The 15020-nt window shown below is 54.1% G+C and overlaps 1 protein-coding gene across 1 annotated transcript; it reads left to right on the forward strand.

Annotated features, from left to right (window-relative positions):
- Positions 1-274: 274 nt before the first annotated feature.
- Positions 275-14246, forward strand: CYP11A1 (cytochrome P450 family 11 subfamily A member 1). The gene is given in 13 exon segments (XM_053888849.1): positions 275-364; positions 366-392; positions 394-463; positions 466-559; positions 4432-4587; positions 7031-7076; positions 7078-7231; positions 8085-8288; positions 8950-9113; positions 12027-12193; positions 12678-12756; positions 13246-13443; positions 13890-14246. Coding segments are annotated over 13 exon segments (1566 nt in total). The 5' UTR covers positions 275-289; the 3' UTR covers positions 14022-14246.
- Positions 14247-15020: the final 774 nt, after the last annotated feature.

Here is a 15020-nt window from a genome sequence, read left to right on the forward strand (position 1 = left end):
CCAGCAGAAGAAAGGCACAAACCTGTACCATTTCAGGGATCTGCTGGAGCTGTAGTGAGGACAGAGGCAGAGGGGTCTTCCTGTGCTTCGGGAAGCCTTTCTGGCTGCAGAAATCCCAGACTGAGTCTCCCAAGTTTCCCAAGTCACCCCAAGTCTGGGAGGGGCTGTGTGTGGGCTGGAGCCAACAGGCCAAGGAGGGAGGCTGACGGCTTTGTCAGCTCGTTTAGCCTTGACTTGCTGCTTATAAGCTGGGCCGCAGGGGCCCAGGGCCAGAGTCACCCGGGACAGCATGCTGGCCAAGGGGTTCCCTCTTCGCTCAGTCCTGGTCAAAGGCTGCCAGCCCCTCCTGAACACCTCACGGGAGGGGTCCAGGGCATCCCAGGGTGCCCACTGGGGGAGGGGGCTGGGATCTCCACTCAGATTCCGCCCCCCTTCAGCGAGATCCCCTCCCCGGGAAACAACGGCTGTTAAACTTGTACAATTTCTGGAGGGAGATGGGCTCACAGAAAATCCACTATCACCAACTCCAGAACTTCCAGAAGTATGGCCCCATTTACAGGTAAGCCTGGCAGATTGTGGGGCTCATGGGATAGGGTAGAGGGCTGCCCATCCTAGATATAACAGGGCTCCGTCAGGAAAAACTGTTCAAGAGAGAGGTCTCAACATAAAGCCATTAACATGAACTTAAAGTCAAGAAATTTAGGATGATAAATCTGCTTATAGGCTCAAAAAAACAGCCAGCAACTCAAGGTATGTGAAACAGGAAATACCAGACATCGTACCGCTGGTTTAGGCCGGGGGTCCCCTCCCCCAAAAGTCTTGCCCTCCATTCCAGGCTCTGGTCTACTTCTGACTTGTTTGTTCCTTGCCTGGGGTTGGTGGCAGGAGAAGGGAGAAGAGCTTCCCAGACAATGGGTTCAGTTCCCAGCCCTGAGGCCCCAGGTCCTACACGCTTTGAAATTGACTGGGGGGAGGTGATCAGGGCCTAAGTCCTGTTAACTGCCTCCCTTGCCTCCGCTGTCCTTAAGACAGCTTGGAAGGTAAGTTTGTCATCCCACTGTGGGAGGAAAACTGAAGCTGGAGAGGTAAGGATTCTTGCCCTGATCTCCTGCTGGGGTGCCGGCCTCACCCCTCAGCCTGCGCGGCTCTGGAGCAGCTGATTTTGTCCCCCTCTGCTGGGCCACAGCTCCTTTTCCCCAGGCATCTGCCTTGATTTCTGCCTCAAAGAAGGGGCCTTTGGTCTTTTAGCCTCTGAATGTGCTTCCCCACCCCCCTTTCCCCTATTCCGAGGGACGGGGGTCTGCGGGCTGCCCTTGGTGGGAGGCCTCACTTGTTCTGATTTAGCTATGCACCTTCCAGGTACACCTGGGCTCTGTTCGAGCAGATACTTAAGAGACTGGAGGTGGTGGAGGTGGCGGTTGGGGGCAGGGAGGAGGGACTCCGGGAGGGACGGTGCATTTTCCTTTAAGTGAAAGGGTCAGGATGGGGAAAGGGCATTGATAGGATATGTTGGCTGTCTTGAAGGGGGGGTCGGGACAGGAGGGCAGGCAGGGCAGGCGTGTTTGTGGAGGGGTGGCAGCTGCTCATGGGTCAGGGTTCTTCCCCCCCCTCCCCCCCCCCCCCCCCCCCCCCCCACCCCCCCCCCCCCCCCATTGCCCAGGGCGTGGGAGAAGATGGCTCCTTCCTTCGGTAGATCTTTCCATATTTCCATACTCCCTGCTTCCTGCTCCCTTGGCTCTCCTCCTTCCTGCTGCTTCCTCCGGGTAGGAACGGGTAGGAACCTAGGAACTCGTATTTTTATCAAGCCCCTTCTGTTTTCTGAGTCACTATCATCTGAGCCTCTCGACGCATCCTTGTATTTGATGTTACTATTCACATTTTACAGATGGAGAAACTGAGCAGGAAGGAGAAGGTCATTCCTGCGTCTTGCCAAGGTCACACAGCTTGTCAGGGCAAAGCCAGGGCTATCTTTGGAACCCCAATTGTCTGACTTCTAGTTCAGTGTCACTGTTATGTTCTAACTTATGGCCCAGAAATGATACATTTGTGAATAAATGAGAATAAACAATTCAGAAAATATAGACAAGCACAATGGAAAATTGCAATCAGACACAATCTCAATTTTGATAATATGTATATTTTTTATTTGAGAGAGAGAGAGTGCACGATGTAGGGGGAGAGAGGCAGAGAGAGTAGAGAGAATCTCAAGCAGGTTCTGCATTCAGAGGGCCAAAGATGCAGGCTCGATCCCACAACTTGGATCATGACCCAAGGTGGAAGTCAAGAGTCGGACGCTCAACCTACTGAGCCACCCCAGGCGCCTCTCAATTTTGATAATATTTATGTAACATTAAGAATGTGAATATATTATGTATGCTGTTTGTTGGGGTCCCACAACGACATATGGAGGACTTCTTTCCTCTTTTCTCTCTTTAATATAATTTTAAAAGGCAGCACGGTAGTCCGTAGTGTAGATAAGCCTTATGATGGTAGCCAGTTCTTTAAAGTGGACATCCAGCCCTCTCTGGGATTTTTTTGCTATTTGACACGAGGCTTATCCATCAGGCATCATTGTCACGCTTCAGATCACTGCCTCGGGCTAGATTCCCAGAGTTGGAATTGATAACAATGGCAGTTCAAGGATTTTGCTGAGCTGGGTGGGGGGATGGGGCTAGTGGTGTGAGGTCGCTTGGTAGCTGGAAAAACACGGAGGGGGATTTTCTGGGAGGCCACCGACAAAGCCCAAGGGGACTGGGAAGGTAGGCTGGGGTGCAAATGGGTCAGTGGTTAATGAGGGACCGCACCCTCTCCCCTCTTCCTCTTTCTCCCCCTCCTCCCCCCTCCCCCCCATCTCTTTGAGGAAGGGGGAGGGGAGAGAACTTGGCTTGGACCTGGGTGTTTTTATATGTTGTCTTTTTTTTTTTTTTTTTTTAAATTTTTTTTTTTTTTTTCACTCTTTTTTTTTTTTTTTATTTATTTTTGGGACAGAGAGAGACAGAGCATGAACGGGGGAGGGGCAGAGAGAGAGGGAGACACAGAATGGGAAACAGGCTCCAGACCCCGAGCATCAGCCAGAGCCTGACGCGGGGCTCGAACTCACGGACCGCGAGATCGTGACCTGGCTGAAGTCGGACGCTTAACCGACTGCGCCACCCAGGCGCCCCATATATGTTGTCTTATAGGGCATCTTGAATTAAGTTTCTTAGGCAAAAGGCAGATGCAAGTAAGAAGTGGACTTTTCTGCTGTTTCCCCACAGTTTGTGGTTTATGTTTTTCAATTTTTTATTTAAATGTTAGTCAGCAGCGAAGTGCAATTATTGGTTTCAGGAGTAGACTTGAGGGGTTCATCACGTACGTAGAACACCCAGTGCTCATCCCAAGTGCCCCCCTTAATGCCCATCACCCATCTAGCCCGTGCCCCTCCCCCCATCAACCCTCAGTTTGTTCTCTATCTTTAAGAGTCTTTTGTGGTGGTGTTTTTATTTATTTATTTTTTCAAAAAAATTTTTTTAACGTTTATTTATTTTTGAGACAGAGAAAGAGCATGAACAGGGGAGGGTCAGAGAGAGAGGGAGACACAGAATCTGAAAGAGGCTCCAGGCTCTGAGCGGTCAGCACAGAGCCCGATGCGGGGCTCGAACTCACGGACCGTGAGACCATGACCTGAGCCGAAGTCGGACGCTTAACTGACTGAGTCACCTAGGCGCCTGTGGTGGTGTTTTAATAGAGACTGTAAAGTGCTTTGTGACAGGTATCTATTACCCGAGGGCCTGATATTTTTACCAGGGTTTTGTTTGTATAGAGACAAAGTGCTTTGTTGGAGTCTGAGGAGAGGCAGGGATGGCTACTCCCAGAATTGCAATCCTAGAGCCTAGAAGGGACTGGCTGGCCGGGCCTATGGACTACCTAGAAAGCTACACCGAGTCCCCTCCAGTGGTGACAGGACCACGCTGTTTCTGAGCTCTGTGGTGGGTGCGAGGCGGGGAGGGTGCTGAGGCTTTGGACGCCCAGGAAGAAGGGGCGTGGGAGCGAGGACCTGATGGTCCACGGTAGACCCTGGGTGGGGGCAGGCTCGTCCTGGGGCCAGGCAGCAGCTACCGTGATGGCAAGAGGAACATAAGCTGTCACTTATCCCAATGCCTGACTGGAGTCACTTCATAGACTGTATCATCTTGTCCGTCAGCAACCCTGTGAGGACAGGTACTGTATCTCCATTTTATAAAGAAGGAAATGGACTCAGAAGGGGTGAGCGCCTTGCCTCGGGTCACACAGCAAGGAGTGCTGTGGGATCGGGGTCCACTCCAGGACTGTTTGCTCTGCAGTCTTGGCCACGAGGCGGTTATATGTGAGCTGGGGCCCCATCCTGCTTGCCCCGAGTCTGCATGGCTCTCCGGGGAACCTACCCCTAGCTCGTCCCCTCTGTTCCCCCAGGGAGAAGCTGGGCAGCATGGAGTCGGTTTATATCATCGACCCTGAAGATGTGGCCCTTCTCTTTAAGTTCGAGGGTCCCACTCCAGATCGATTTTCCATCCCACCATGGGTGGCCTATCACCAGCATTGCCAGAGACCCCTCGGCGTCCTGTTGAAGTGAGTCCTGGGCCATCTCCGGGGAGCTGGTGGGAGATGATGGGCAGCTGTGGCATGGGGCCTCTGGGCAAATCCCTGGCATCTTCCTGTCACTATAAAGCCGCTGATGGTGAACTGCTCTGCCAGCCTTCAGGGAAGTGCTCAGGCTGAAGATTGTAATGAGTAAATAAAGATCTAGAACAGTTCTCATTTATTGGTTCACGCTTTAAGACCCATCTTTTTGAGCACCTGCTGTGTGCCGGGCTCTGGGGTACAGTGACAAGGAGGGCAGGGCCCCGCCACCGTGAGTCTAAAGGGGCAGTGAGAATCGCGGACAAGTCGGTGTATGTAAGTGTAACGGACACAGTTGTCCACCAAATCGCTCATCAAACGTTGACATGTGACCATGTCAAGTGTTGCTGAGGATACAGAGAGATGAGAGTTCTCGTGGCTTGCTCGCGGGAGTGAAAGCTGGTGCCGCCACTTTGGAAAACGGTTGGGCATCGCCTCCTGTGGCTGAGTGTTCACACGCCTACAAGACAGCAGGTCTGCGCTCAGGAATAGACGCCAAAGCACGGGTCCCCAGGGGACGTGAGCTAGAGTGTTTGAGCAGGGCTGTTCATAACAGCAAAGCCCAGGAAACCACCTAAATGCCCGACAGGGGCGAGAATGAGTGAGTGGTGGCACACGCCAGTCAAAGTGAATGGACTCAGTGGCCCGCAACCATCCAGATGATACTTAGAAGTGTAAGACTGAGGGAAAAAAGCAAGTCATGACAGTTCTTTAAAAAAGTTAAAAACAGGGGCACTCGGGTGGCTTAGTCGGCTAAGCACCGACTTTGGCTCAGGTCAAGATCTCGCGGTCCGTGAGTTCGAGCCCCACCTCGGGCTCTGTGCTGACAGCTCAGAGCCTGGAGCCCGCTTCAGATGCTGTGTCTCCCTCTCTCTCTGCCCCTCCCCGGCTTGTACTCTGTCTGTCTCTTTCTCTCTCTTAAAAATAAATATTAAATTTTTTTTTTAAAAAGCTGAAAACAAGAATACATTTATTATTATTATTATTAACATTTATTTATTTTTGAGAGACAGAGAGCATGAGCAGGGGAGGGGCAGAGAAAGGGAGACACAGAATCCGAAGCAGGCTGCAGGCTCTGAGCTGTCAGCACAGAGTCCGACGTGGGGCTCGAACCCATGAACTGTGAGATCGTGACCTGAGCTGAAGTCCAATGCTCCACTGACTGAGCCACCCAGGCACCGCCCCTTTTTTAAATTTATTTTTTTATTTTTTAATTTACATCCAAGTTAGTTAGCATATAGTGCAATAATGGTTTCAGGAGTAGATTCCAGTGATTCATCCCCTATGTATGACACCCAGTGCTCATCCCAGCAAGTGTCTTCCTTAACGCCCCTTACCCATTTTAGCCCATCCCCCTCCCCACAACCCCTTAGCAACCCTTAGTTTGTTCTCTATATTTAAGAGCCTCTTATGTTTTGTCCCCCTCCTTGTTTTTATATTATTTTTGCTTCCCTTCCCTTATGTTCATCTATTTTGTACCTTAGATTCCTCATATGAGTGAGGTCATATGATATCTGTCTTTTCTCTAATTTCGCTTAACCTAATACCTGCTAGTTCCATCCACATAGTTGCAAATGGCAAGATTTCATTCTTTTTGATTGCTGAGTAATACTCCATTGTATATATATACCACATCTTTATCCATTCATCAAGTATACATTTTTAGAATAATTATAGATCAAACTATATACAAAAACAAGCAGAGGAGTCAGGGTGATCCCCTTGGCCAGGGAGGCAGGAAGTGGGAGGACCAGGTCGGCCTCTGTAAGTTACTGTCAAGTTCCTAGTTTTCGTGTTGCCTGGTGAGTTTGTAATAATATCCTTATAAACAAGCGAAGCCCTCAAACTACAAAAAGGGCTTTGTGTGGATCTCTTTCCAAGTATGGGCCGTAAGCTGAGGTCTATCATTGACCCAATTCAGGGCACCTGAGATCCCCCACCAATGGCGCTGGTGGGACATATCGGGGGTGCAGAGGAGGAGAGGTTGGCCAGTTGTGTCTGTGCAGGGGCCAGAAAAGGTGAAGTCGAGGGGCACTTGAATGGCAGGAGGTGAGCATCAGCCAAGAGGAAAGGCATGTGTGGCTCTGAGGCAAACACTAGAGGATTTGAAAGTTACTTTGAGGTTCTAAGAATAGGAGTTCTTGGCCACAGCGAGCAGCGGGGTAGAGGCGGTGGGGGGAGGTCGGGGTTTTGTTCTCCCTCACCCTCTTTCTTCCTGCCTCCATGCCAGGCAGAAGCTGGGAGATGGGAGGCCCAGAGTGATGGGGGTGGAAGTGAGTGCCGGGCTCTGAGCTGTGGCTCACCCTCCTGGAAAAGTCGAGTCAGCCCCTCTGTGTCTGCCAGGGCCTGGGGTTTGTTGACCATCAGGGCCTGAGGGCCTGTGTTTTCTCAGGAAGTCAAGAGCTTGGAAGAAAGACCGACTGGCCCTGAACCAGGAGGGTGATGTCTCCAGAGGCCATAAAGAACTTCATTCCCCTGCTGGACCCAGTGTCTCACGACTTTGTGAAAGTCCTGCACAGGCGCATCAAGCTGCAGGGCTCCGGAAAGTTCTCAGGGGACATCAGTGACGACCTGTTTCGCTTTGCCTTTGAGTGTAAGGAGACTGTTTCTGCCTGGCAGTGGTCCTGTGGGTGGGAGAACCCAGCCTCCTACCTTGAGACCCAGCACAGATCCTGAAGAAGCATTGGGATTGGCTTCTGGGATGAACTGCTGGACTCATCCTCTACCTCTCTCTCTCCTGGGACGCTGACCTTCGAGGTCTGGGAGGAGAAGGGACAGTTGGGTGGTTAATCTAAATGGGGTAGTTGAGGATATGTAGGAGTTTTATAGATGGGGTAAGGAGTCAGGCAGTATGGGAAGAGGGAATGGTGCATGCAAAGGCCTGTGGCTTGATGGCGATCATGTGATCACTGCAGGAGATTCGGGGTGTCCAGAGTTTGGTATGAAGTCAACATTCAAATTCCTGATCAAGTAGGCAGGAAACACTTGGGGCGGTTGGGAGTTTTTAGGTCCAGCCAGAGTGGGTCTTGCATGGCCAATCCACTTTCCCATATGACCTGTTTCAGGAGATAGCCAATTTGGTCACTTCCAGATGAGAAATTGATCTCCCTTCCCAGGAGGAAAGCCCAGAGGCTGCTTGGGGTGCTGTTGGAGGGTGGGAGGCGCAGTTTCAGCCCCGCCTGGGCAACTTCCCTGCTGGAGACTGCTTCCTGCCACCCTTTGCAGGGTCTTCTACTCGCCCCTCTGAAGGACCTGAGTGGCTCCCGGAGGGTAGCTTTCCCTCAGTCCTGCCATTTCCACTGTTTGGGACTCAGGCCTCAGTTTCTTTACTGAAGGAGCCTGAGGTTGGGTGCAGGAGATCCTCTGGGTTGGCAGGGGTGGGGTTCCTGGGGGCTGACGCCCTCAGATGGCCAGGTTGAAAGGGGCTTTTCTGCCTCCCCCTGCAGCCATCACCAACGTCATGTTCGGGGAGCGCCTGGGGATGCTGGAGGAGGTGGTGGACCCTGACGCCCAGCGGTTCATCGACGCTGTCTACCAGATGTTCCACACCAGTGTCCCCATGCTCAACTTCCCCCCAGACCTGTTCCGTCTATTCAAGACCAAGACCTGGAGGGACCATGTGGCTGCGTGGGATGTGATTTTCAATAAAGGTGAAGTCTGGTTAGCCATGTCTGGGGGCCAGGAGAGCCCTGTCTACCCCAGGGGGTGGGAAACCCAGGCCTGAGATGGGGCGGGTGGGGGGGCAGGGAAAGGTAAGAAATCTCTGCTCTCTGGTGGGCAGGGAGAGGGGCAGGAAGGCCCCGGAACTCCTGTCCATGGTGGCCTAAAGGCTGGCTGTTGGAGATGGTTAGAAAGAGGATCAAAGACATCATATTCTTCCCAAGAGTCCAGGATCTCCCGAGAGTTAAGGACTGGTGCTCCAGACACAGCTGTGCTTGGTGACAGATTAGGACTTTGGTGAGCGAGATTGGTAAGGTAGGGTGGAGAAGGCAGATGGGGGTGTGGTGTTGACCTCAGACCTAGAACCATATCCCAGCTCTGCCCCCCCACCCCCGACACTCTCGTGACCTTGGGCAAGCCACTCCCCTTTAGGGCTTCTGTTTCCTAATCTGTAAAATGGGGATGATCTCACCTCCCCCCCTGGAGCTGTGGTCAAGAATTAAATGGATATGAAGGGCTTAGCAGAGAGTGTGTGCTCAGTAAAGTGGCAGCCGAGCAAGCTGGGCTCTTGAACCCCCAGGCCCTTGGTGCCTGCCCTCCCCTGCCCTCCCACCTGCAGAGAGCTCACTCTTCCTTTCTCCTCCTGCACAGCGGAGGCATACACCCAGAACTTCTACTGGGACCTGAGGCACAAGAGAGATTTCAACAATTACCCCTGCATCCTCCAACGCCTCCTAAGAAGTCACAAGCTGCTCTTTGAGGATGTCAAGGCCAACATAACAGAGATGTTGGCAGGGGGTGTGGGACACGGTGAGGTGGCCGAAGGCACATCCTGTCCCTTCCTGTGCCCCTTCCCCACCAGTCCGCCTCGTTGCCTGAAACCCTACCCACGTGGGGCGGACCTCCCTTTCTCCGATTGCATTTCTTAAATCCTAATCCTCTAGGATGAGGAAGGGCCAGGTCACATGGTCACCCACGGTGCATAACTTGAGGCTGATCTGCCAGGTTTGCTTGGCCTGTGAGAACAGAGCAACCGGGCATAGGCGGCGGGCCCAGGTTCGTGCCTGGAGCCCTTGAGGGAGGGAGGGCTGCTCCAATCAAAGGTGGAGGACACAGCTCGCTCGATTCAGGAAGGCAGGCAGGACCGCAGAAGATCTGGGAGCCAGTAGAACATCCTCCCCCTTCCAGACGTCAGTCCCCCATGGTGCCCCCCTGTGTCTGGAGGCATGCTCTGCGGTGTCTCCCTCAGGCCCTCTGCACAGGTGGTACAATACCCCAGAAACTTCTTGACTGTCAACATGTCTCTGGCCTGTGTGCGGTCCCTTTTACCACTATCTTGAAGCTTCCCGGGCCGCTGTGATGGTGAGGGCTCATTATTTAGTGTTTATGGAGTGTTAGTTGTGATTCAGGCATCGAGACTATAAAGGTGAATGCTATAGACCCCAAATGTCCCAAAGGGCCCGGGAAGGAAGGGCATATCAGCGTGCCGGGGCTGTTAGAACAAAGTACCACAGACCGGGTGGCTTAAAACACAGAAATTTATCTTCTCACAGTTGGAGCTAGAAGTCCAAGAGCCAGGTGGCTGGGTTGGTTTCTTCTGCGGCCTCTACTTGGCTTGTAGATAGCTGTCCTCTCCCTGTGTCTTCACAGGGTCTGTGCACGCTATGCGCACGTGTGTCTGTGGCCTAACCTCCTCTTCTTAGAAGCACAGCAGTCCTGTTAGATTAGGCCCCACCCACGTGACCTCATTTCACCCTAGTTCGCTCTTGAAAGGCCCCACGGCCCTCAGTGTCCCACGGTGAGGTACTGGGGGGGTCAGGACTTCAGCCTGTGAATTTGGCTCGTTCCACGACGAGGAGGCTGCGTGGGCGCCGATGACCACCACGCCGTGTGGTAGGGTCCGCCGACCAGGCATGTGCCGAGCACTGCCGGTGCCCAGAGGAGGAAGAGAAAACAGTGGCCTTGTAGGACAGGGACAGCGCCCCATAGAGGAGCCGACATTCAGCTTGTGTCTTGAAGGCTGCTGCTGGGAGGAGGGAGAAGCAGAAATTTCAGGACTAGGGAGACACGTGCCAAAGCCCTCGGGTTAGTAACTTTCTTTCCTCGTATCGGATTTCTGTTTGCCTCTAACAGCAGATTGTTGGTCTCTGGGACAGGATGCAGCCGAGCCTTTGAGCATATTTTAAACCTAGTTCATTGTCAGTTATGTAGAAGACAAAACCGCTCACCTATTCTTGGGTAACATCTTTTAAGCCTGTCCTAGGGGCGCCTGGGTGGCGCAGTCGGTTGAGCGTCCCACTTCAGCTCAGGTCATGATCTCACAGTGAGTTCGAGCCCCATGTCGGACTCCGTGCTGGCAGCTCAGAGCCCGGAGCCTGCTTTGGATTCCGTCTCCCCCTCTCTCTGCCCCTCCCCTCCCCAGCTCATGCTCTGTCTCTTTCTCTCTCTCAAAAATAAAATAAGTATTAAAAAAAATTTAAAAATTAAGCCTGTCCTAGATGGCAGGCAGGCTCCTAAGCTTTTCACATGTATTAACTCATTTAGTATTCACAAACAACACTATGAGGTATGTTACTATTATCCCTCTGTTTTAGATGAGGAAACTGGCGCACAGAGAGGTTAAGTAACTTACTCAAGGTCACACAGTTGGTAACTTAGTTGACTATCGTATTCAATATCTCCCAAGTACCTAGTTTGTGTCAGGCCTTGGAGGCGATAAGACCATTACACACATTCGATCTGAGCCTTAAAGGAGTACATCGTTGCCTCCTAGGTTTGGTGGGGGGCGGCGGGGGTGGGGGGCGGTAATTCTAGAATGAGCAAACAGCATGAGGAAGATTTCTGGGCTTCGGGAGCTGTGTGTAGCTAGAACATTAGGGGGCAGGGGGCCTGGGAGCGGTAGGCAAGTGTTGGGGGGAGCCTCACGGGTCAGGCAAAAGCTTCTGGGGCCAGGTGAGGATTTGGAGCTGGGAAGTGGCCTCATGACATTTTTTCCAGAGTGCTCCTCCTGGGAGGAAGGAGGAGACCAAAATATGACCCTTGGTCAGATAGCAGCATGTCCTGGCCCCAGGAGGGAGGGCTGCTTCAGCCTGGGGTCCCCCCCCCCCCGCCCCCGCCGTGAAGAATCTTGGACTGTGGGGCTTGACGAGTGTCACTCACGCTTCAGTGAAGGGCTACTGGTCACTGCCTCCGGCTAATACTGAGATGGGCTGGTCCATCCCAGGATAGACCGCATTGCTAATTGCAACACGGATGGAAAACGGGTCTGGTGGCTCTGGTTTCAGTATCTTTGGGCCTCACTTTCTTTTCTGTTCCCACAGGCAAGGGCTAATGTTTGGGGAAGGTCTAACGGGAGAGGGGTGGGATGGCAGTCATTGGGGAGTACAGCCCTTACAGTAGTAGGATTTGGCTTCCAAAGGCCTCTGGAGTCCTCTGGAAGAAGGCACCAGCTGTATGGGTGACTCTGCTGGCTGGGGAAACAGGTGGGCGCTGGTGACATCGGGGACGAGGGCAGGGACAACTGCTGCCCCAAACATTCCTGTCTGGGGGGTGAGGCAGGCGCTCTGGACGTTTGCCTATCAAACCGTGTTTTGCTTTCGTGGACGGTGGCCTCTGGATGCAGGGATGAGAGTGGGCAAAGATCCTTGGAAGTGAGAATTTAGCATGGGTTTAGATGCCTCAGGAGTGACGGGTCCTCCTTGTCTTCCACACCGCACACTCCCTGCCAGACGTCCATGACATTGCAGTGGCACTTGTACGAGATGGCACGCAGCCTGAAGGTGCAGGAGATGCTGCGGGAGGAGGTCCGGGCTGCCCGGCGCCAGGCCCAGGGAGACATCAGCATGATGTTGCAGCACGTCCCGCTCCTCAAAGCCAGCATCAAGGAGACACTGAGGCAAGCCCAACCCTCCCAGGCCCACCCACCTCATCCCCCACATCCCTGGGCAGGGCCGAAGGGAGGGCGTTGGTAGGAAGTGAGAAGTCCGGGGAGACAGCTGGGAATGGCGAGGGAGGAGAGAAGAGTACATCCCGTCCCCAGATCCCCCCGGGGCACTGGGGCTGAGATGCCTTGCTGGGTGTACAGGCTCTGTCCAGGCCTCAGGGCATCGGCTTCCTTTTCTGTTGTTTTAAAGTTGATTTATTTATTTTGAGAGAGAGAGAGAGAGAGAGAATGAGCGCAAGCGGGGGAGGGGCAGAGAGCGAGAGGGAGATCCCAAGCAGGCTCCGCGCTGACAGCTGACAGCGTGGAGCCCGACGTGGGGTTCGAAGTCATGAACCGTGAGATCGTGACCTGAGCCGAAATCAAGAGTTGGACGCTTAACTGACTGAGCCACCCGGGTGCCCTGGGGCATCAGCTTCTGAATGCCTTCCTCTGGCAGACTCCACCCCATCTCCGTGACCCTGCAGAGATACCTTGAAAATGACTTGGTTCTTCGAAATTACATGATTCCTGCCAAGGTGGGTGCAGCAGGGGGGGCTGGCGGCTCTGCCAGTCAGACAGAGGAGGCTGGGGACAGACTGCAGTTGCACACAGATGGGTGGCGACGAGGGTTTCTGTCCCCTCTTTCTTCCTGGAGCTGGCTGGTGCAGCAGTCCAAGTAGGAATGAAGGGCAGGAGTACTGGGCATAGTGGGTGATGGTCCCTGGAATGTTGCTGGAGCCCAGGGTTAGGAGGGAGGCCCCACTGGGTCTCGGGAGCCCTCTGGGGTTGAGGAAAGGGCTGGACAATCCCTTGAGCCATCCCTGGCCTTGAGTCTTCAGTCCTGCCCATCTGATGGGTGAGGCTCAGGGGAGGGGGTGGGAAATTTTTCAACATCACACGGTGGGCAGGGTCCCGTGCTGGAACACTGGGCAGCCTGGCTGGGGAGCGGGGGTGGGGAAGCTGAGTTAATGCTCCCGGCTGGGAGTAGACGAAACCTCTCAGGCCTCTGCCCACCTTGTCCCCAGACGTTGGTGCAGGTGTCCACCTATGCCTTGGGCCAAGACCCCACCTTCTTCCTCAATCCGGGCAAGTTTGACCCAACCCGATGGCTGAGTAACGACAAGGAACTCATCCACTTCCGGAACCTGGGCTTTGGCTGGGGTGTGCGGCAGTGTGTGGGCCGGCGGATCGCTGAGCTCGAGATGACCCTCTTCCTCATCCATGTGAGTCCGGCTGGGGGCATCTGGCCACCCTGGGCTGGCCATGGCCCTAATGAAGGCAGTGACCCTCCTACTCTCATCTCTGCCCAGAGCCCAGGGAGTACAGGGCTGGGGACATCTGTCTCCCATTATTTGCCTTCCTCCTCCCTGACAGTTTCGGGCTAATCTTCTTATGGCCCATCGGTGTCCCCTGGCCATCTGTTCTCCCCCAAGCGGGATGGGACGGGTACGGGGGTTGGGGGGACAAGCTTTCACTGAAGCTATAAGGCTGATCGAGGGGACGAGGTACTAGTCGTGCATTTTCAGGCGCTGTGCAGGGCCAAACAGGAGCTGGCGGTGAGTTCCTCCAGTCACTCACGACAGGTGACACCTACAGGTGAATGAGCCTGGCCCCGGGGGAGACAGCCCCTCCCCACCTCTCCCCTAAGCCCACCACCCCTCTTTCTCAGATTCTGGAGAACTTCAGAGTTGAAATGCAACATCTCAGTGATGTGGGCACCACATTCAACCTCATCCTGATGCCCGACAAGCCCATCCTCCTCACCTTCAGGCCCTACAGCCAGGACCCACCCCAGGTGTGATTAGAGAGGGTGGACGCTGCCTCTCCCACCTCTCAGGCCAGCAGGGGTGCTGGAGGAAGGTCGGGGTGGGGCCCATGGCGGTTCTGCTCTTCAGTCCTCAGCCCCCCTCCCCTGCTCCTTTTGGGCCAGCTCTGGGAGGAGAAAGTTGGCCAGGGCACCCCTCTTTCACGCCACCTCTTCCCCTTCTTTTCCTGACCCATGAAGGCAATAAATGGCCGAACCGTGTGAAGTGTTCTCATTTCCGTCCGACTCCCGAGTGATCTATCGCTCCTGTGACGATGCTCCCTGACCTGGGTCAGCAACGGGATCTGGGCACGAATGGGGCACCCAGGGCAGCTGCACTTGAAGCCAATTCTATTGGGACCCACCTGCTCAGGAGCCAGTAGGATTAACCCCCTTGCTGCCTGGGGCTGGGGGCAAGGCAGAGCGGGTGGCGGGCTATTGCCACTGTGCGGGGAGCTCCTGGAGCAGCGGGCAGAGGGACAAAGGACCCGGCTTCTGTTGAGGGAACAGGGTGGTCTGAGAACAGACTTCTGGGCAGGCCCACCTATCAGGAATGAGGTTCCTGTAGACCTCTGACTGGCTGAACTCTGGGTGGGAGTTCCCTATGGGGTCATGAGGACTTCCTGCCAAGGTCAGCTAGGGTTCTGGGGCATGTCCGGGGCTGAAGCCTGAGTGAGGGTCTCGTATGAGGTGGCCAATCTAGGGAATAAGAGGCCAGTATGTTTGCTTTACCCCACCCGGTCTTTCTCTGGGCAGTAGGCAGGAAGACTGTGGCTGGGCCTTTGGTGCATTATTTGGACTTCCTGACACTGGTCCCGGTTTTGGCCTCCTTACCCTCTCTGAGTTCTATAACTCCTGACCAGGTGCCTGGTCCCTCCTGGCCCTCTGCTAGCCAAGTCTAAGTTCTGCAGGCAGACAGGGGAGCTAGTCCCACCCAGGACAGTGGCCTTGCTGCCCTGGTCTCTTCTACCAGCATCTGCGGGTTCTGAGTCCACT

This window comes from Panthera pardus, unplaced genomic scaffold, assembly GCF_024362965.1.
Source record: "Panthera pardus isolate Hobbes unplaced genomic scaffold, ASM2436296v1 HiC_scaffold_24, whole genome shotgun sequence".
In the NCBI taxonomy this organism is placed as follows: Eukaryota; Metazoa; Chordata; class Mammalia; order Carnivora; family Felidae; genus Panthera; species Panthera pardus.